General features: G+C 51.5%; 2 protein-coding genes across 3 annotated transcripts; one reads left to right on the plus strand and one right to left on the minus strand.

Moving 5' to 3' along the window:
* Positions 1–570: 570 nt before the first annotated feature.
* Klc4 (kinesin light chain 4) lies at positions 571–15872 on the minus strand. Of its 2 annotated transcripts, none has more exons than XM_021640171.2 (16): positions 15727–15872; positions 13752–14015; positions 12210–12440; positions 10853–10934; positions 10090–10309; positions 9582–9669; positions 7009–7110; positions 6691–6864; positions 6320–6419; positions 6105–6157; positions 5896–5966; positions 5546–5654; positions 2372–2512; positions 1988–2103; positions 1785–1848; positions 571–1033 (listed from the first exon to the last, which is right to left on the minus strand). In XM_021640171.2, the coding sequence occupies exons 2-16, from the start codon at positions 14007–14009 to the stop codon at positions 983–985; spliced, it is 1860 nt and encodes a 619-aa protein (XP_021495846.1). In that variant the 5' UTR covers positions 14010–14015; positions 15727–15872; the 3' UTR covers positions 571–982. The 2 variants fall into 2 exon arrangements, with proteins under 2 accessions (XP_021495846.1, XP_021495845.1); XM_021640170.2 differs by lacking the exon at positions 15727–15872 and adding an exon at positions 14799–15624.
* Positions 15873–15927: 55 nt separating this feature from the next.
* On the plus strand, positions 15928–19583 carry Mrpl2 (mitochondrial ribosomal protein L2). Its single transcript, XM_021640142.2, has 7 exons — positions 15928–16119; positions 17102–17270; positions 17791–17932; positions 18045–18160; positions 18234–18344; positions 18640–18713; positions 19334–19583. Exons 1-7 carry the CDS (start codon positions 16024–16026, stop codon positions 19547–19549), a joined length of 924 nt encoding a protein of 307 aa, XP_021495817.1. The 5' UTR covers positions 15928–16023; the 3' UTR covers positions 19550–19583.
* Positions 19584–19961: the final 378 nt, after the last annotated feature.

Consider the following 19961-nt stretch of genomic DNA (forward strand, 5'->3'; position numbering starts at 1 on the left):
GTCAGGGCATGGCCAAATCTCCAGCTGTGGGGAGGCCCAACACAGCCCTTGCTCCAGGCACCCTCCACCCCCAGCGCCACCACCCCCACATTCTTTCTTTGTTGTGAAAGCAGCAAGGGGTGTGGGAGGCGGGTCAGGAGAAGTCAAGCTTTAGAAGATGGGCCCCAGCTGCTGACAGGCCTCCAGGATATGCAAGAGAGGATGGATAGTGCCTTGTCCCCCTTCTGGCTCTGGAGGGCCCCCCAGGCCTGCTTAGCCCTCCCTTCCCCCAAGCAGCTGGGAGGAGGGAAGGAAGCCACAGAGGGCCTCACGGGCAGGAGAAGTGGCGCCAGGACTCCAGGGTCCTGCCACATGGCCACCACATGTCCCGACATCCCAGTCCACAGCACCTTCTTCTTGTGGGCCTCCTTCCCCATCCCCCAGATGCCTTCCTCCAGGCCCTGCTGAAGAGGGTACAAACACAGGGAGAAAATCGGAGGAGAGCCAAGCATTCAGCGGTCCTGCTGCCCCATCTGCCGCCGCCCTCACCCCTAACGCGCCCCATGCTTCCGTCAAGACCCACGCAGCAGAAACGTTACCTGATTCTTTTATTAAAGAAACACTGAAATACATGGACCTGAAATGAGGCAGCAGAGGGCAGGGGATGGAAGAGGCCGGGGCAAGGCAGCTCAGCTGTCCAGCCCCAAACTCTGACAGAAAAGCCAGCAGCAGGCATCCCTGAGGTGCATACCTGCTTTTTAACCCACCTTGGGAGCCTCAGTGAGCTACTTAGAGGACCCTCCAGGTAGAGAGCACATCCTGAGGGCCCTTCCAAAGGGAGGGTTCCTGAGGAAGGGGCCTAGACCCTAGAGGCAGCAATCTTTCATTGAAACTGCTCCCTCTTCACCATCCCATTGGGTTGGGAAGAGACAGAAGCAATGGGGAATGCTGTGAGGGCTGCAGAGATCCAGCAGAAGTAGAAGTTGGGGGTTGGAGGTGAGTGTCAGCTGCTTGAAGAAAGGTCCATCGTGCTGGCACTGAGGCCCCGGGAAACCTGAAAGAGACCACCGGCCACACATCACTGGGCGCTCCGGAGCCTGCCTGCCTCCAACTGCAAGTCTCTCTCTGGACCAATGATGGAGCCTCTAACCTCACCCTAAGCTCTAAGACTTCGCTTAGCCACAGTCTGCTGGAGGAACTGCCTGGAAGAAACTCAAGAATGCAGGCTTGTCCTGTGAATGAGCTGGACAAGAGGTCACCGCATTGAAGTAGCATTGCTGTTCTCTCAAAGGGGAATTCAATGCTTTTTTTTTTTTTTGTTGTCCCTTTTTATTTCCTCACGAAGACCTCAAGGTAAGGAGTATGACAACTATATCCAACAGAACCACAAGCAACTCTCAATCATTCTGGAATTGTTCCTAACCCCAAAGTACCAGTTTAGAGAGCACCGGTGGCTGGTATTCTTCTGATTAACTTGTGACTGAATTGTCTGGCCTGAAACTCTCTCTCTCTCTTTTTTTGGTCTTTTTCACTGTGTCGCCCTGGCTGTGCTGGAACTTTGAAAAACCAGGCTGGTCTCAAACTCAGAGATCTGCCTGCTTCTGCCTCCCTAGTTAAAGGCATCTGAGACTGTCTCTTGGTGCCTAGCACCTCCTATACCATGCTGCCAGCCCCCTCCTGAAGGGCTCCAGTCTCCCAGGCCACCTTCATTATGAGTGAGGCTTCCACCTTCCCAGCTGCCTGCGGCTGCCTTCTGGGAGTCCTGCCTCCCTCACCACCAGCAGTGTGCCCCTCAGCACTCTCACCTGGAGTGGGGCTGCATTGGGTTGGTTCAGGTAGTTCAGCGAGGCTGCCCGCTTCATGTTGCTGCTACAAGGAAGAGTGAGAGAACCGAGGTCAGCCACTGTCCCTCCATGTCGGGCACTTCTAGGACATTTCTCCAGCACCAAGAGGAGCTGCCGGCAAAGGCTTGCTGCCTGCTTTGTCACACCTCAGGCTTGTCACGTACCTGGAAGGCCGAGGCTCAGTCCCTTGCAGCTTTCTGACCAGGAGCTCGCTGCTTCTACGGAGCACATCCCGGATCTTGCCCAGAGAGCCACTCCTCTGCAGGGTGCCACTGCCATCCTATCAGGAAAGACAGGCATGGGAGTTGAGGGGTTTCATGTGGCCCAGCTTCTAAATCTACTCCTGCCATTTATTCTCATCCCTGGAGCCCATGACAGAAAACCAGAGCCCTGTCGAAAGCAGATTCCCAGGGATCGGCCTGAAAGGATGGACTCCCTGGTGGGGACAACACAACCAACGCCCTGTACAAACCTGGGGGAGACCGCCTCAGGGCTTCTCAGTGCCCACAAGGTGGCACAGGCCAGTCAGCAGCAATGAACAGACTTACCCCTGACCACTCCACGGCCACCGACACATCTTCACCTCCCTCGAACTTCACACTGTCCCCAGGGCCCTCCTGGGCGGTCCTTCTAGCATCTCCTTCCCCAAGCAGCTCTGCCACCTTGGTCTGACTGATGGGGTCAGTACCCTGGAAGAAGATGAAGGAGATGCTAGGAAGATGGCTCAGGCATCAAGGCACCGGCTGCTCTTCCAGAGGACACAGATTCCATTCCCAGCACCCACAATGCCTGTTGTAACTCCAGAACCACGGATCCATTGCCCTCTCTGGCCTCTCTGAGCACTGCACACATGTAGCACACAGGCACACTAGTGGGCAAACTCCCCACATGCATAAAATAACATGTTTAAAAGAAAGAGTCCTGGGAGAGAAGACCGGAAGTGGAGGGCATTTCAGAGCGAGGCAGAAACCTGGTGCAATGGAAACTCTCTGGACTCTACAACAGTGACCCTAGGAAGACTCCTAGCAATGGGAAATACAGAGCCTGAACCGGTGACCATCTTCTGTAACCAGACAAGGCTTCCAGTGGAGGGCCTGGGACACCAACCCAGCCATAAACCTTCTCTCTACAATTTGTCCTACCTATAAGATGTGCTGGGGTGAAGACTACACAGAAATTGTGGATGTGGGCAACCAATGAGTGGTCCAACTTAAGACCCATGCCACGAGTGGGAGCCCACACCTGTCACTGCCTGGAAGGCCAGGAACCAGAGCCTGGACAGCCCAAAGACCTAGGGTAGAACCAAACTGAAGGGGGGGAAAAAAGCAATGAAATGGTTCCTAATGATACTCTGCTATACTTGCAGACCAAGCCTGACACAATCATCATCAGAGATGCTTCATCCAGCAATGGATGAAAGCAGATGCAGAGACCCACAGCCAAACATTAGGTGGAGCTTAGGGAATCCCGAGGGAGGGGAAGGAAAGATTGTAGGAGCCAGAGGGGTCAAGGACACCACAAAACATGGCCCACAGAATCAAATAACAAAGGCTCATATGGTCTCACAAAGACTGAAGTAACAATCAGGGAGCCTGAACTGTTCTCAGGAGCAAACATGGTGTAGCTTGTTCTTGGGGGATTCCCAGCAGTGGGAGCAGGGGCTGTCTCTGACTCTTTCACCTGCTCTTGGGACCCTTTCTCTCCTCCTGAGTTGCCTCATCCTACCTAGTCTTTTTTTTTTAGCTTTTTCCGAGAAAGGGTTTCTCTATGTATCCTTGGCTGTCCTGGACTCACTTTGTGGACTAGGCTGGCCTCAAACTCAGAGTGATCCACCTGCCTCTGCCTCCCTGAGTCCTGGGATGAAAGGCCTGTGCCACCACACCCAGTTTTTATTGTGTCTTGTTATGCCATGTTTGGTGGGTATTCCTGAGAGGCCTACTCATTTCTGAAGAGAAATGGAGGAGGAGGAGATCTGGGGAAGAGGGGAGGTGGGGGATGGAAAGGAAGGAGGGAGGGGAGACTGCAGTCAGGGTATAATATATGAGAGAAGAATAAATTAAGGGGAAAAAAAAGCCAAAGGAAGGAGCTGGGACTTCACGTCCCTCAACTGTCAGGACGCAGCTCTTGGGAAGGACAGAGCTCCCCCTCCTCACTCTACCCCTCGCTCAGCTCCTGGGCAACATTTGCTTTGTGTGGCTCTAGCACATCCTTACACAGACTTACCCGTAGCTATGGCCCAGAGTGAGTGGACAACTTACTAAGTCAGCTGAGACCTGTAATAGGAGAGATTCTGACTGGGGCCTCTCCTCAGCCCCCCCTGCTTAGTCCATACCACCCCTGCGAAGAGGAAGAGTTGCCCTTTCATGGCTCCATTGGAATCCATTTTGTGTTGTCTCCGTTTGTCACTGGCGAGTATTTGAATGTGTTGTAGGGAGGCAGCAACTGACATCAGGTGTTCTGTTTGGCTGTACTTCACTTTGTTTTGTTTTGTTTTTTCAAAACAGCGTTTCTCTGTGTATCAAGCTCTGGCTGCCCTGGACTTGCTTTATAGACCAGGCTGGCCTCAAACTCATAGAGATCCGCCTGCCTCTGCCTCCCGAGTACTGGGATTAAAGTCTTGCACCACCATGCCTGGCTGATCATGTTGTTTTCTGTAAGACAAAGTCTCACTATACTTAGGACTTGCCAACTTGGCTAGACTGGCTGGCCAGCACACCCCAAGGATGGGAAAGAGACATACACATTACTACAGCATGAGTGGGGAGATCAGAAGACAACTTTGTGGAGTAACTTCCCTCTTTCCACTTTTATGTGGGTTTCAGGGATCAAACTCAGGTCATTAGGATGGCTCAGCAAGCACCCTTACCCACTGAGCCATTTTACCAGCCCAGTTTTGTTTAGTTTTGAGACAAGGCCTTTCTCTGTAGCTTAAGCTAGCTTAGAACTCATTATGTCACCCAGGTTAGCCTCAAACTCACAGTAATTATTTTGCCTCAGCCTCCTGAGTACTAGAGTTACAAGCTTGAGCCATCATACAGCTATGAAAGGAATCTTGAATCTGTACTCTGACACAAAGGGCAAGTTTGGAGTGAGAGCATTCTTAAAAACCACCACAGCCACAGGGCCACCTCATCATCTCACCACATGCACAAGAAACCCAAGCAGTCCCAGAGTACCCTGTCCCCAGGCCCTGCCTTCTTGGCCTTCCCACTATGGACTTCTATGTTTGTTTGAGACAGGGTCTTTTTTTTTTCAATCTATATTTATTGGCTGAGCAGCGGTGGCATGTGTCTTTAATCCCAGCACTCGGGAGCAAGCAGATCTCTGAGTTCAAGGCTGATCTACAGAGTGAGTTCTAGGACAGGCAGGGAGACAGAGAAAAACCTTGTCTTGGGAAGAGAGTGTATTCGTCTCATTTTATGTGCATGTGTGCATGCACAAGCGATGTATATGCAGCATGCCATTGCTGGTACCTGTGGAGGCCAAAAGGCGGCACTGGATCCTCTGGAGCTTGAGTTACAGGCCACTGTGAGCTGCCTGATGTGGGTGCTGGGAACTGAACCTGGGTCCTGGGCAACAGCCGCATGCTGTAAATTACTGAGCTGGCCGGCCATCCCTGATGCTACTAAAAGCCATGGCTGGCCTGGAACTCCCTCCTATCTCAGCCTCGCAAGCACCAGGATTACAGAGATGCACCCTGCCCTGTGGGGTGGCCTTCTGACCTGTTTCCGGGAACGCAGGGCACATTCCTCCAAGGTCTCAGCCGCCTCCAGCTTGCCCTGGCGCCTGTACAGAGCTCCTAGGTTTCTCAGGGTAGTGTTCACTGTGGGGCTGCAGGGAGAACAATCCAGAAGTGGAGGGAGAGCATAGCCCAACAGTAAGGCACTTACCAAGCATGCATGGGCCCTACGTACACCTAAGAGCTACACAAAACAAAAGACCAGAAAAGAACAGGAGAGGGGGCAGAAAAAAGGGTGAGAGAAGGTCAGAGGGACAGAGGGACGAAGGCTTGAGGTCAGGAGCCTGGCCAGAGGAGCCACAGAGACCAGACCTCCGACCCCTGGCAGCTCACCTGCTCACTTTGCAGGCCTTGTACCACCCTCCGTACTCTGCATAGGGAGTGCCGCTCTCACGGTGTCGGCTCTGGGGATGAGAATACAAAGATGCTGGGCGCAGCTGGGCTCGGGGCTCAGGGGCAGACTAGGTTGGTTGTGCATTGAGGGCTGGGACAAAGAAGTAAGTAGCTAACACAGGATTCCCCAGGCTGGGTCCCCTACTCACTTTGCTCATTTCCTCCCGCTCCTCAGCATGCATCCAGATAGGCTTATGGTCATCTGAGGGTGATACATGGAGTGAGGAGGTAAGAGAACCGATCTGGACACTGCGTGGGGAGTCAGAGCCCACTGGCCAAAGGAGCTGGACTGAAGGGGTGTGGCTGTCCCTACCAATCCACGTGTGGTCCCGATCCAGCCCCCTTCCCAGACCTTACCACTCACCATCCACAGATCCAAACTCCTGCACATGGGCACGGGTCAGGATCTCTTTGTACAGAGTCTCAGCCTCAGAGTACTTGCCCTGCTTTAGGTAACAGGAAGCCTAGGAGACAGAGTGACAGAAACATAGGACCAAGAGATGGAAGGAGGCTCAGCCAGACTCAGGGTTCCACTTGGTGGCTGTTCCCACTCCACTCCCACTAGGATGGGGGACCTGTGGCAGCAGAATGAAGCGGCCCCTTCAGTCTCAGAGGCAGCACTACAGACAGGCACCAAGTTGGCAAAGGAATGTACTCCATTCTGACGCTTTCTGAGTCCATGTGGGAGGTCTTTCCCTCCCCCTCCTTTTACCCACCCATCTCTTCCTTTCTTACCAGGTTATTCTTGGTCCGAGCTACGTTTGGGTTGTCCGGCCCTAGCTGGCTCTCATAGATGGCCAGTGCACGCTGATAATAGCGTTCCACTGCCTCGTACTTGCCCTGGTTTTGACATAGGAGGGCCAAGTTATTCAGCTGCTTTGCCACATCTGGATGGTCAGTGCCCAAGACCTGAGAAAGAGCAAAGTAGCAGACACACGACAGTGATTACGTGTGTGTGCACATGTGAGAAACAGAACAAAAAAGATGAAAGAAGGGAAGTCGGCAGCAGAGAGGGTGGGAAGGGACAGGGAGGATGAGGAAGGGTGTGGGCACCTTTTCTCGGATCTCCAGCGCCCGCTGGCACAGTGGCTCTGCCTCCTTGTATTTACCCCTTTTGCCATATAGCACAGCCAGATTGTTGAGCGTGGCAGCCACCTGCAAGGGAAGGCCAGCCCCCATCACACGCCAGCTCTGCAGGGGCTGAGAGAATCTCCAGCTCTCTTCAGGCCCAGCAGAGCCCAAGGCAACGATAAGAGGCAGAGACTCGGTGTTGGTGAGATGGCTCAGCAGGGAAAACGCTTGCTGCCAAGCCGGCGGACCTAAATTCATACGTGACAGGGAGGACCAACTCCAGCAAGTTGGCTGTCCTCTGACCTCTGGATATTTCCCTCTTTTTTTTCCCTTCCTTCCTTACCTCCCTCCCTCTCCTTCTCCCTCCCTCCGTCTTCCTTCCTTTCTCTCCCCCCAACCACCCCCCCGGTAATTACTTTAAAAAGGAAATAGACAGATATTCTACCAGCAGAGTCAGAGGCTGCAAAGGGAGAAACTGCAAACAGAATGGCTGGAGTTCCGAGGGGGTGAGGGTATCGCCCTCTAGAGGGACTCCTAAAAATTTTTGAAGATGGTTTCTGGCTGCAGTCCAGTGCTTATAGCAATAGGAAACAGGAAAGCCGTGGTGGATTTTTGTGCATGTGTTATGGAGCTCTGGTGACTTTGGAACATGCTGATGGACCTGTGAGCACGGGGTGAAAGCACTGGCATCACTGGGGTGGAGGTCAAGATGCCCGTGCTGCTGAGATGCAGCATACCTGCCTAGCTAATGTGACACCACAGGGAACTGTTCTCACGAGGTCACCTCATTCCCAAAGATGCTATTGTTCATTTCCTTGACTTTGACAACCCACTGAATGCCTGGCATTCTGTTTCTACTCAAAGCTATTTCTAGAACCTTTTCTCTTTAAAACGTTCTTAATGACATATGTGTGTGTCTCTATATTTGGGGATGTACACGTGAATTCGGGTACCATGGAGACCAGAGGTGCCACATGCTGATTGTTGTAAGCCACCTGATGTGGGTTCTCGGAACCAAACTATGGTCCTTTGCAAGAGTAGGACACTCTCTTAACTGTTGAGTCATTCTCCAGCTCTTTTCACCTTTCCATCGCTTTTCAAAGAGCTTTTAAACTTGTGCGTTTGTGTGTGTGCGTATACATATGCACACATACATGAATGTGTAAGGACAGCTTACAGAACTCAGTTCTCTCCTTCCACCCTGTAGGCTAGGGACTGAACTCGGGTCATTATGCTTGGTAACAGGTACTTTTACTGGCTGGACCATCTTGCCAGCCCAAATTTCTAGAACTCTTCCTCTCTTATACAAATACAAATATGGTCTATGAACACTTATAATAATGTTGTGTTTTAGACAAGGCGTGGTGGCACAAGCCTTTAATCCCAGCACTCAGAAGGCAGAGGCAGACAGATTTCTTGTGTTCACGGCTGGCTTGGTCTACATAGCAAGTTCCAGAACAGCCAGGGCTACATGGCAGGGGTGGGGCTGTATTTTAATAATAAAAATGTTAGGAGAAGAAAAGGGAGGGAGGGTTTGGGAGAAGATCAGGGAGGGGGCCACAGCCAGGAACAAAGTGAATAAATTGTAATAAATAACTAATAATTTTTTTAAAAATTACTTTGTTTCTGCTATATTCATCTGAGTATTGTTCCATTACTTTTTTTTTTTTTTTTTTTTTTTGGTGGGGGGAGATCACATGTATAGAGATATATTAATTGTTCAATAAATTTCAAGAAAAAGCATGTCAAAGAGTCAGAAGTCTTGGCTTATTGACTCAGGATAGAGTGCTTCCCTAACATTGGCAAGGCCTGCTTCAGCCCCAGTTCCTAAAAACACAAGGAAAAGGGCAGCAAGAGGGGACATAAGAAGGGATAAATGTGGTCAGAGTATTCTTTCTTCCTTTTTTGATTTTTTTTTTAAGACAGAGTTCCTCTGTATAGCCTTGGCTGTCCTGTACTCTCTTTGTAGACCAGGCTGACCTTGAACTCACAGAGATCTGCCTGCCTCTGCCTCCCTGAGTGCTGGGATTACAAGCATGCACCACCTCCCCCGGCTTGGTCAGCGTATTTTAAATATGTGCATGAATATGAATATGGATTAATCTGAGGCTGGAGAGGTGACTCAGAGGTTATGTGAACTGGCTGCTCTTCTGGAGGACCCACATTCAATTCCCAGCATCCATACGTAGGATATGATGCTCTTTTCTGGCCTCTAAAAGTACTGGACACACATGGTGCACAGATATATATGCAGGGAAACTATCCATATACATAAAATTAAAATAAAGGGGACAGGGATATTTTGGGGGGGAAAAAAGGTCACAATTAAACCTGTGATTCTGTGCAATTACTGTACACCGATATAAAATGTAAGCAGCGTAATAAGGAACCCCAGGGTCTCAGGGAACTGAGGAGCACTGAGTTCACTGGACAGAGACTGAAAGTTCTCAAGCCTCCTTCCTAAGTGCCTCGTGAGTGGACTGAGGGCTGCACCAGAGGACTAAGAGACCAAGACAGCAGAGACAGTGGGAAGGGAGTGGGCTGGGAATACTGACGGCTGGGTGGTCCCGGCCCAGGGTGCTCTCCCGGATGCTGAGGGCATCATTCAGCAGATGGGCAGCCTCTTTGTACTTATTCTGGTCCCTGGAAAGGAGCAAAAATGACAAGCGTTAGCATGACCTCTGTCCCCATGCCACCTACTTTCCTCCCTTCCTTGGAGAGAACTGAGGTACGCTTAAGAGACTAGGGACTCCCCTGAAGTCAGGAAGCATGTTGGGACAGAAAGAAAGCTCCATGACGCACACTAGGCTGCAGAACACTCCCATCCCAAGGGGAAGCCACGAGTCCTCCGAAGCAGGAGCCAGAAACAGAGTGAGACACACACACTCTCTCCAGAGATGCCTGAGAGACGAGTATTCTCTGAGGTCAAGGGTTTGGATTGGAGAAAGCGAGGAATCTAGTGTGGGGTACAAGCCCTTGCAAGGTGTATCTGGGAGGCTCGGCAGAGAGGAGGGGAAGGTCGGAGAGGAGCTGCTTCAGACAAGGGAGGAGGGTGGTGCTCACCGGTACACCAGGGCCAGGATGTTGAGCATCGTGGCCACGTCTGGGTGCCCTCGGCCCGATGTGCGCTCCAGGTCCTCCAGCGCTTGCTTGCAGAGCGGCACGGCCACCTCGTAGCGGCCCTGAGCTGCATACTGGATGACCAGGTTGTGCAGGGTGCGCAGCCTCGCGGGGATCTCGTAGCCGCCCTGCTGTGCCGCCGCGGCACCTTGACCACGGGACACTACCTCATCCCAAAAAAGACAGGGCATTCCCTCAGAGGACTCCCTCTTTCCCTGTACTGCCCGCCCACTCCTCCGCCCACCCTTTGTCTCTATGCTGCTCAAAGGAGACTTGGCACCACTGCTGTTCTTTTAAGCACACTCTTGAACCTGTGTCCACCCCAATCCCGTTTAGTCTCTCGGTAAGTCACTCAACTAACATTCACTCCATAAACATACACTAGGGCTTCCCAGCAAAGCGAGAGCACAAAAAGCTCGAGGAATGCATGCAACTCCAGCCCAGGGCTATTCTCTGCTAGGCTGGAAATTTACTAGTGGGACTAGCATCACTTTCATCTTGATAATCCTAGTGCACAGCACGCTTATTAAATGCTGATGGGTACGGGGGAGGGGAGGAACTCAAGCCCTGGCCAGACACCTGCCCAGGCTCCAAAAAGGAAGTAGAGAACATATCTCTGGATGTGGAGATCCTATTCAGAGTGGGCCATCGCCTGAAGCAGCTTCCTGCTGCCCTCATCAGTCTCCATCCCCACAGGCAGACTCACAGCCATTGCTGGAGTCCTCCTCCTCCTCGTTGGGGAAGAGGTCATCCAGGGAATCCTTGGTGGCATCTCCTTCCTTCTCCTCCTGGAAGAGAAGGGACAGCATGCCAGCCCCAGTGGCCTCTTCAGGAGTTCTAAGCTGCAGAGTCACCTACCACTGGGGCCAAAAGCCTCTGCCCCTGGAAAAGGCCAGCATCTGACCCAGCCATGCGCAGGCCTTTTTAGATGTAAAACCAGGGATGTTTTAGACAAAACCTCGCGACTCTTACCTCTCATCCAGAAAGTTCTCTCTCTAGCACCCTTATTCTCCTTATTCCCTCTCTCTCACACTCACCTCTTGTAATTACAGTCATGCCGTGCAGTGCATTTACCCTGATTATATGTCTGTCCTGTCTCTCCTGAGGGGAAGGAGCATGTCTGCTCTTACTGACACGTACCCAAAGTGTCTAGCTGCACCTCAGCTCACCATCTCCCTTTGCTTAGTGTGGGCTTGGGGCACAGCCCTTACTATCTGACATATTTTCACTGGAAAATACCCTTTTTTTTCTTCAGGGATGACAACCTTACTCAGAGACATCAAACCCTCCTATCAGGCTCATCAGTGTGTTCCAGGCAAATTAGCTCTTCACTGTCCCTGGCTAGAATAGCACTCTAGCGCTAGGTCTTAACTGTGATAGCCCGTCCAGGCCAGAAAGAGCTTCTTTCCCCACATCATCCTTCGAAATCCAGCACAACTCCTAACCAATTAAATGAACACACTGCTCTGACCACTACCCGCCTCCTCTCTGGACTGTGCTGACCATCCCAGCCCCCGGGCCCCTATGTGGAAGTCCCTCTGCTCTGAGCCACATGCGCACTGTGTGCCTGCTGTGTCCTTGCGTATGAGCCTAGCCCTGCACAGATGCTATAAGCTTGGAAAGGCAGGTACTTTTCCGCGGGTCTCCTCCTCTCTGCACTCATAAGGCTCAGTGGGGGCTGAATTCACACACGTTGAGAGAAAATTGTCAGGGAGTCTCCTGCTAACATGGGCTGTGCTTCCCCTAACTGCAGCCCTTAGGACTCTGGGTTTGAGCTGCCCCACTGTTTGTCCTGCCTCACATACTGTTAACCGTGAGAACAGGAACGGTCGCCCCACTTTCCGGGAGAGCACACCGTTCATTTAAATTGACCGAACAAGTCAAAGTCGTTTTCCCCATGCTTCATGTGGAGTTGGTATCAGGGTTGACAATAAATTGCTTCCAAGTGGGAATGTGTCAGGTGTGTCTCACAGGCATCTCCTGTGGAGTAGCAGGATAGCCGCCCTGCCTGTGGTTCCAGCAAACCCTTGCTCACGTGCTCACCATGCTGTGCCCGTCCTCACCATGCTGTGCCCGTCCTCGTCGTACTGGCGCAGCTGCCTCAGGAACTCCAGATGCTTCTTTTCTTCCTCCAGCTGAGCCACAGCCTGCTCGCTGTGCTGAAGGCGCTGCTGCGTGCCCGCCAGCTCATCCCGGAGCCACTGGTTCTCCTGGCAGAGCCGCCGGACTTGAGCCCGCAGCTTCTGCTTCTCAGACTCCACCGTGCTCAGGTGGCTGGCCAGAGCCAGCATCACCTAGGTAGGAACAGCATATGAGCTCCAGTCTTTTGGATAAGAGAATCCGGGGGACAGAATGCCTTCTGGGAGATGGCCAGTCTGTCTGGGGCAGACACAGAAAAAGCACCAAGCAGGAGTGGCAACAGCTCCACCATCAAAAGAGACTCCGAGGGGCTGAAACCGTGCTTCTCAGCGTTCCTAATGCTGTGACCCTTTAATACAGTTTCTAATGTTGTGGTGATGCCCCCCCAAATTATTTTGTTGATACTTTATAACTATAATGTTGCTGTTATGAATTATAATGTACATATCTGATATGCAGGAGATCTGATGCGTAACCCCTGTGAAAGGATCATTTGAACCCCCCCCCCCAAGGGATTGCAACCCAGATGTTGAGAAACACTGGGAGAGCACTGGTTGCTCTTCCAGAGGAGCCCAGCACCATCATATTGGCTCACAACCACCTGTAACTCCAGCCACACGTGATCCAATGGCCTCTTCAGGCTTCTATGGGTACCGGGCATACACATAGGATAGAGTCATACATGCAGACAAAATATCTAGATACATGAACTAAGTGAATTAAATTAAAAAATGATACTCTAGCCAGCTGTCACCACCTCCAATGTTTCCATCAGATGCCAAACCACCAGCTCCCACCTGGACAATGGCAGCCTCTCACTGGTCTCCCTAGTTTGCACCCTCATTCTCCAGCTCTCCTCAGACATCCTAATAGCTCCCATCTCCCTCCATGGAGAAGCAAACACCCTAGAACAGCCCAGGGGCTCCACACTGTCTGTCCCCATCTCCGATGGCATCCCTCCTCCTTAGCATTCTGCTTTGTCACCTCACTCATAATTTGCTCTGCACAAAGCCACAACAGGCCTCTGCTAAGCACTAAGCTCTCCAGTCAGGCTCCAAGCAAGGCTTGGGATCCTGTCTATCCCATCGCTTGTTCCCTTATGCTCAAATCTTTACTCAAAGGTTATCTTTTGAGTCAGGCTTTTATGACTACTTTATGTAAAACTGCATCCTCTTTCTATTTCTTTCCTCTCTTTTATCTTTGTTCTGTCCTTAGCAGTAAATCATTTACTTATTTACCTGTGTCCTATCTGTCTCTCCCAGCTACAGTATCAGCTCCAAGATGGCAAAGAATTGTCCTGTTGTGTTCTGTGATCTCCAGCATGCAGAGCAGTTGGCACACAGTAGGCACTTAATATTTAATGAATGAATAAATCCAAGTTTCTGAGACAAGGTGACCCCAAACTTGCATCAGGTAACTGAGCCTCTGTGGATTCTGGCACACTTGGCATCACCCCTGACTCTCACCTGGGCTTCGCTCAGTCCCAGTTCGATGTTCTCCATTGACCGCCGCAGCTGCCGGGCCTTCTCATGCACCAGCCCTTCTTCATGGCCCCCCTGTTGCAGACACTCAATGGTGTGGGACAGGCTCTGCAGCACAGCCTGGTGCTCACTGTGTAAGGCCTCCAGCCCTTGGCTCACCAACCTGGTACTGCCCAAGATCTCCTCTTGGCTGAGCCGGTGCCCTGCAGGCTCATCCCGCTGCCCCAACACCAGGCCTGACATCCTGGGCTGGAGAGAAACCACAGAGTTCAGCCGGTAAAGATGAAAAGACACAGCCAGAGAGTGGCAGCAAGCCAAGTGAAGGGAAAAGAGTATGGAGGACTCTGTGGCTGAGCTGACGAAAGAGAATGAGTAAAGAGGCGGAATTCCATGGCACCAAACACAAAACGAAGGTGAGGGAGAGGGATGAACTTGAATAAAGATTTAGAGAACAAACAGGTGTGCTTAGGACTTGGTAACTGGAGAGAGAACATAAATTAGAAAAAGGAAGCATTATAAGGATTATAGTGGGCATTCCGAAGAGCTGAAAAAGGAGCGGGAATAAGGAAAACAGAATCTGCCAAGCAGTGGTGGCCCATGCCTTTAATCCCAGCACTCGGGAGGCAGAGGCAGGCAGAGCTCTGAGTGTGAGGACAGCCTGGTCTACAGAGTGAGTTCCAGGACAGCCAGGGCTACACAGAGGAAACCTGTTCAAAACACCAAAAACAAAAACAAAAGAAAGAAAACAGAATCTGTGTAAAAAGCAGTGACCAATTAAGGGATGGGATCCAATGTTATGTGAGAGAGAGAGAGAGAGACACAGACAGACAGACAGACAGAAAGGAAACAGAAGCCTTCCTTACAAGGCTCTGGAAGGTTGAAGGTCTTCAGGCTGCATCAGCAAAGGAGCTAAGGCCAGTAACACCCAACCTGCTAAACTCCTTTCCACCTAACCTTCAGGCCTCACGTGCCACCCCCCAGAATTCAGACGTCTTCCTACTTCCTCAAAACTCATCCGAGAAGTCTCCTTACCTGTGTACAGAGCAGAGAGCCCTTGGCTTCAGGCAGCTCCCAGGCCAGAGCCCGGAAGAAACTCTGGACTGCAACTAAGGATTCAGAGGGCTCCGTACTGCCCAAAGTCCAGAAGTCCGGCAGTCCCACCCCTTCTCTCTCGCCATTTCGCAGCCACCCAGAGGACCTGGCACATAGCCCCACCCAGGACAAACACCCTCCCTCCTCCTGCCTACAGGTTCTTAGAGACTAGTCCTAATGTCCCTTATTCTCCCTCAACTCGGTTCTCTTCATTCCAGGTCTAAGCCGTTAGCATTCTTCCAATAAGGGAATGAAGGAACTGATTTAATCTGAGACCTGCAGCAAAGGGTGTACCTGCGAAAGGCTGAGAAGGGAGACCTGGTTAGGATTCCCAACTGGATTACTGCAACAGCCTCCTTTCATGGCTTTGTCTAACTTAATCACCTAACAGGCACCTTAAGGGTGCCTCTCGGGCGCTTGATGGTTCAGGAAAGCGTAGCAGATCTGCTGAGCACTTTCGGGACACAGAGAAAGGCGCTGAGCGCCAGGCACCCTAGCCTGGGGGGCTGCGATCCAGGAGTGTCTAAGGTTGCTAACCTGCCCTGAGGGGACAGGGTGAGGACAGAGTAAGACAGGCAGGGGCTGAGCGGAGGAAGGTGTGCGTGAGGGCAGAGTCGCCGACCGAGACCCGACAGCGGGCAAGCTCGAGGTCACGGAGTTAGGGGATCCCACAGGGGGCGGGGCAGGTTGTCCTACTGTCTGTCTGGACGCCGAGGGGCGGGGAAGAATCGCGGGGGGCGGAGTTTTTGAGTCAGTCCAGAGTTTTGTGAGGTTGGTCGAAAGTGATTTATTCATCTGTCCCGGAGTGTGGGAATAAGAATTGGTGCAATCTGAATCCTCAACCCCGGGGGTACTCCCAAAGACTCACCTGCAGTCTATTGGTCCGGCTGCCGCCTTGGTGGGTACTGCCCCTTTAAATTCATCATGGCTGCCGCTCGAGGCAATTGTTTTGACGGCTCTGAGGGGCGGGGCTTGTCCTCCAGTCACGGGACTGCGGTAGCCGCCGATGATTGGCTGAGGACTTGTAGTCCGCGGCGCTCCAGTTCTGTCACCGCCTCTCTACGTCATCGGAAGGCGACGACATACAGAATGAAACGTCATCCGCGAGCTCCAGGCTCTGGATAAAAGTAAAAGCGAGCTGAGACCGGCGGAGTCTCATCACCCCATGGCCTTGTGTACGCTGACCAGTGCTCTGCGCTCTCTGAGCCTGGCATCCCCGGCCATTACCGCCCGGGTTCCAACTCCACTCCCTGCTGCCCAGGTAATCCGTTTACCTGGGAAATAAACTTGTTTCCTCCTGGGCTGTCAGTGAGCCGGCGAGGCTAGTCGCCTTCACGTGACCTTGGGTTGGTCTCCTAGAGGGGAGATACTGGGCTTGTAAGGGCTTTTGTAGATCTCTGCTGAGCAGGTTGTAGTGGTAACACTTACGTGCCAGCCGTAAACCAGGCAAAATAGAAGACTGAAATAAATGCTAGCTCCTGAAGGTTATGCACATTTTGCCGGTGAGAAAACTGGTCAGCAGTCTAAGATCAAACACTTTTTGGGGTTAGACAGACTGGCTTCAGCTTCAGAACTTGGTTTTGTTTTTGTTCTGGTGCTGGAAATTTAAAGCTAGAGTCTCGCTCATGCTAGGCATTCCTTTTACCACTGAAGCACACGCCCCACCCCAGAACCAGTGCTCTTAACCATTTTAACGTAAGGATGGGTTGTTGCTGATATTAGGACTAACAGAAGGTACAGAGTGGACAGTGCTGAATCGCAGAACATTATCGATCTTGCGTCTCTGAGGTTCTCAGGCTGGGTATGGCAGAATTTTGTAAATGTATATTTGATATTCCAAATTACTCTGAAGCACCGGGACTACAGCAGGTGGAAGAGCTAAGTAATCGTTTTATTTCTTATGTGAAAATTCCTGGAAACAGGCAGAGGGCAAAAGGCATCCGTGCTGATAATGGTATAGTGGGGTTGGAAATTTACCGGCTCTGGAGAAGTGAATTCTTTAGGGAAGGAAAGGTTTCCTGACAAGCACTTGAACCAAATGGGAAGATGATGAAAGGGAGAGCATCTCATTGGAGAAATATTTCAGGGGTGAGAGGACCAACACACACCTGGATAAACACGCTCCATGAAGTTTGAGGACCGTAGTCTGACCAGCTCCTGGGAGGAGGTGGCCTATAAGCCTAACTTGGTCTCTGTGCTTGCAATCCCTTGGTTCTCTGAAAGAATATTTTTTTTATCCCTAGATACTGAACAATGTCCTCTTTCAACTGCCCTCTGCCTTGGTGTTGCCATTTCGCCGACCACTGCATTTGTCTGTGGACCGCAACGCCAACCTTGTGTCCTGGAAGAGTCGTACCAAGTACACAGTTAAACCGGTGAAGATGAGGAAGACTGGGGGTCGAGACCATACAGGTGGGAGAAAAGGGCCTGAAGCATTAAGGAGGAAAGGGAATTAGGATCCTAGATGTCTGCAGTAGCACACTATAGATGTCAGACACACATTGAAAGTATTCCTTGAGGTGTGTCTTTTATGTGGATCATTACTGAAACTGAAGAATAGACCACACAGGAATGTAAGTGGGTCAACACAAGAAGTGCCATGGTGTTTTCAACCTTCCCAAAATTAGAAACAGCTGAAGTTACGTGAGTCCTATTTATACTCAGTAAATGTACTGAATCTAGTAATTTGAAAACTGTATGTTTCATTTTTATTGAGTCGTGTTACCCCACTGCTTATGCAAGATTGCTGTGGCCTCCACACACTCACACACTGTGGGTCAAACCTGGGACCTTGGTGCTCACAAGGCAAACTACCCCTGAGCTGCACCCCTGGCCCTGTTCGTGATAGAATGTTGAGGGAGTGCTATGTCCAGTCTAGGCAAGGCCTGTTACTGCTATGCTGAATCACATCCCTAAACTGTCCTGACTCTAGGCCGCATCCGAGTCCATGGTATTGGTGGGGGCCACAAGCAGAATTATCGAATGATTGACTTTCTACGATTCCGGCCAGCGAAGGAAGCCAAGCCAGAACCCTTTGAGGAGAAGGTCATCGTGGTCCGCTATGATCCCTGTAGGCAAGTTTGGGATTGGATATGGTGATGGTGTGGTCTGAGTTGTTATTTTGTAGCTTCTCAGAACATGTGGACCTTCTTGATGGCCCTCTTCCTTGTCCGCCATCCTGAACAGGTCTGCAGACATAGCTCTGGTTGCTGGGGGCAGCCGGAAACGTTGGATCATTGCCACAGAAAACATGAAGGCCGGAGATATAATCCTGAACTCTAACCATATAGGCAGAATGGCAGGTGAGAGATGGCTGCCAGATGCATGGGATGGCGGTTGTAAAGGGTCTAGTGCTGATGAAATTCTGTCTTATAGTGGCTGCTCATGAAGGGGACGCACACCCTCTCGGGGCATTGCCCGTGGGAACCCTCATCAACAATGTAGAAAGTCAGCCTGGCCGAGGAGCCCAGTATATCCGAGCTGCAGGTATGGGCAAAGAAACTACCGACATCCAACACCTGGGAAGACCAAGGAGTACCTGCTATCGCTATCCTGGGAATCCTTAGGCCCACATCTGTTCCATTCACAGGAAAAAAAAAAAAAAAAAAAACAAAGAACAATAGGATGAATGTGTGCTTTGTCTTAATCTAAATCGGTGTGTAGTCTTCTGTGTCTCATGTGCCCCTGAAGGGCAAAGTAAGGGTTAGCATGTGGCCTGATATCCCCATGGAAACCTCCCTCCCATTTGTGGAAGGTGGCAAAACCGCTTCTCCTTCCCCAGGGACCTGTGGCGTGCTGCTTCGAAAGGTGAATGGAACAGCCGTTATCCAGCTGCCCTCCAAGAGGCAAATGCAGGTATATGTGGGCACAAGTGGGAGGGGTTAACAAAGGAATTTTTGGAATGTACCACACCAGCTCCCAAGTGATGATGAAGCTAGGAACTGCCTCCATCTGTGTCTGTTCTGTTCTTTGCCACCCAACTAAACATGCCTCGTCAGGTTGGCACCTTAATGGAATTAAGTCAGAATGCCTTTTCCCAGCCTGGCATGGTGGCACATGCCTGCATTCCCAGCATTCCAGACTCTGAGGCAGAAGAATTAAGCCACCTTGGCTACATGAGACCTTTTCAGAAAACCAGGAAAAGATAAATGTGGGATGAACATCAGGTTGGAACTGGATTTTAATCTCACCACTCAAGAGGCAGAGGCAGGGGGATATTGAGGCACTCCAGGCCAGGCTGGTCTACAAAGCAAGTGCCAAAACAGCCAGGACTACATACTGAGACCCTGACTCCAAAAGAAAACCACAGAAACAAACAAGATAGATGTGGGGAAATCATTTTCCTTAACTACTCAATTCATCCAGTTGGACCCACACATTCTATTATTTCATGTTTTGTCTTCTCCCTTCCCTCATTGCGTGTAAGAGGCCAGCTCTGGCCCCCACGGTGCATTCTTGTCTGCTTTTCTTGTCAGGTGCTGGAGTCATGCACTGCAACTGTAGGCCGAGTTTCCAACGTCAATCATAACCAGCGGATCATCGGCAAGGCAGGACGGAACCGCTGGCTGGGCAAGAGGCCAGACAGTGGGCTGTGGCATCGCAAGGGAGGCTGGGCCGGCCGAAAAATTCGGCCACTGCCCCCCATGAAGAGTTACGTGAAGCTGCCCTCCGCTGCTGCCCAAAGCCGATAACCCTGGACTCTTAATAAAATGCCCCTCATTTTTATCTTGTCATTTTTATCTTTTCACTTTGGGAGGGCGCGGTACAGACTGGATGAGAAGTAAACAAGGATAGAGGGAAGAGGCAGGAAGGGGAGGGGGTAGAAATGACCTCCCAGGTCTTCCAGTTCTGGCTTTGGGAAACGGGAAGGCACTTCCGGCAGCAGGAAGGACGACTAAAAGGAAGAGGAAAGGGCGGTGCGGTGCTGGAGGAGCGCGTCGTCGAGGTGGCACCGGCGACTCCGCCCGCCGCTGGCCCCGGGCCTCCGGGTTTCCGCTAGATCGGGCGGAAACGAGCGGTGCCGGGGTGCAGGCGGGAGAGCCTGGGAGCTTTCCTGGCCCCAGCTGGGGCTAGGCTCCGCCCTGCAGTCGGCAGTGCGCCGGC

Source organism: Meriones unguiculatus, chromosome 16 (genome assembly GCF_030254825.1).
Source record: "Meriones unguiculatus strain TT.TT164.6M chromosome 16, Bangor_MerUng_6.1, whole genome shotgun sequence".
NCBI lineage: Eukaryota > Metazoa > Chordata > Mammalia > Rodentia > Muridae > Meriones > Meriones unguiculatus.

Excerpts from the sequence above, each read along its gene's own strand:
- Klc4 (XM_021640171.2), bottom strand. The coding sequence starts at position 14,009 with ATGTCAGGCCTGGTGTTGGGGCAGCGGGATGAGCCTGCAGGGCACCGG. Across the intron at positions 10,310-10,852 it reads GGAGGACTCCAGCAATGGCT|TGTCCCGTGGTCAAGGTGCC; the intron begins GTGAGTCTGCCT and ends GGGATGAGGTAG. Across the intron at positions 9,670-10,089 it reads ATCCTGGCCCTGGTGTACCG|GGACCAGAATAAGTACAAAG; the intron begins GTGAGCACCACC and ends GCTCCTTTCCAG.
- Mrpl2 (XM_021640142.2), top strand. The coding sequence starts at position 16,024 with ATGGCCTTGTGTACGCTGACCAGTGCTCTGCGCTCTCTGAGCCTGGCA. Across the intron at positions 17,933-18,044 it reads GTCCGCTATGATCCCTGTAG|GTCTGCAGACATAGCTCTGG; the intron begins GCAAGTTTGGGA and ends CATCCTGAACAG. Across the intron at positions 18,161-18,233 it reads CCATATAGGCAGAATGGCAG|TGGCTGCTCATGAAGGGGAC; the intron begins GTGAGAGATGGC and ends TCTGTCTTATAG.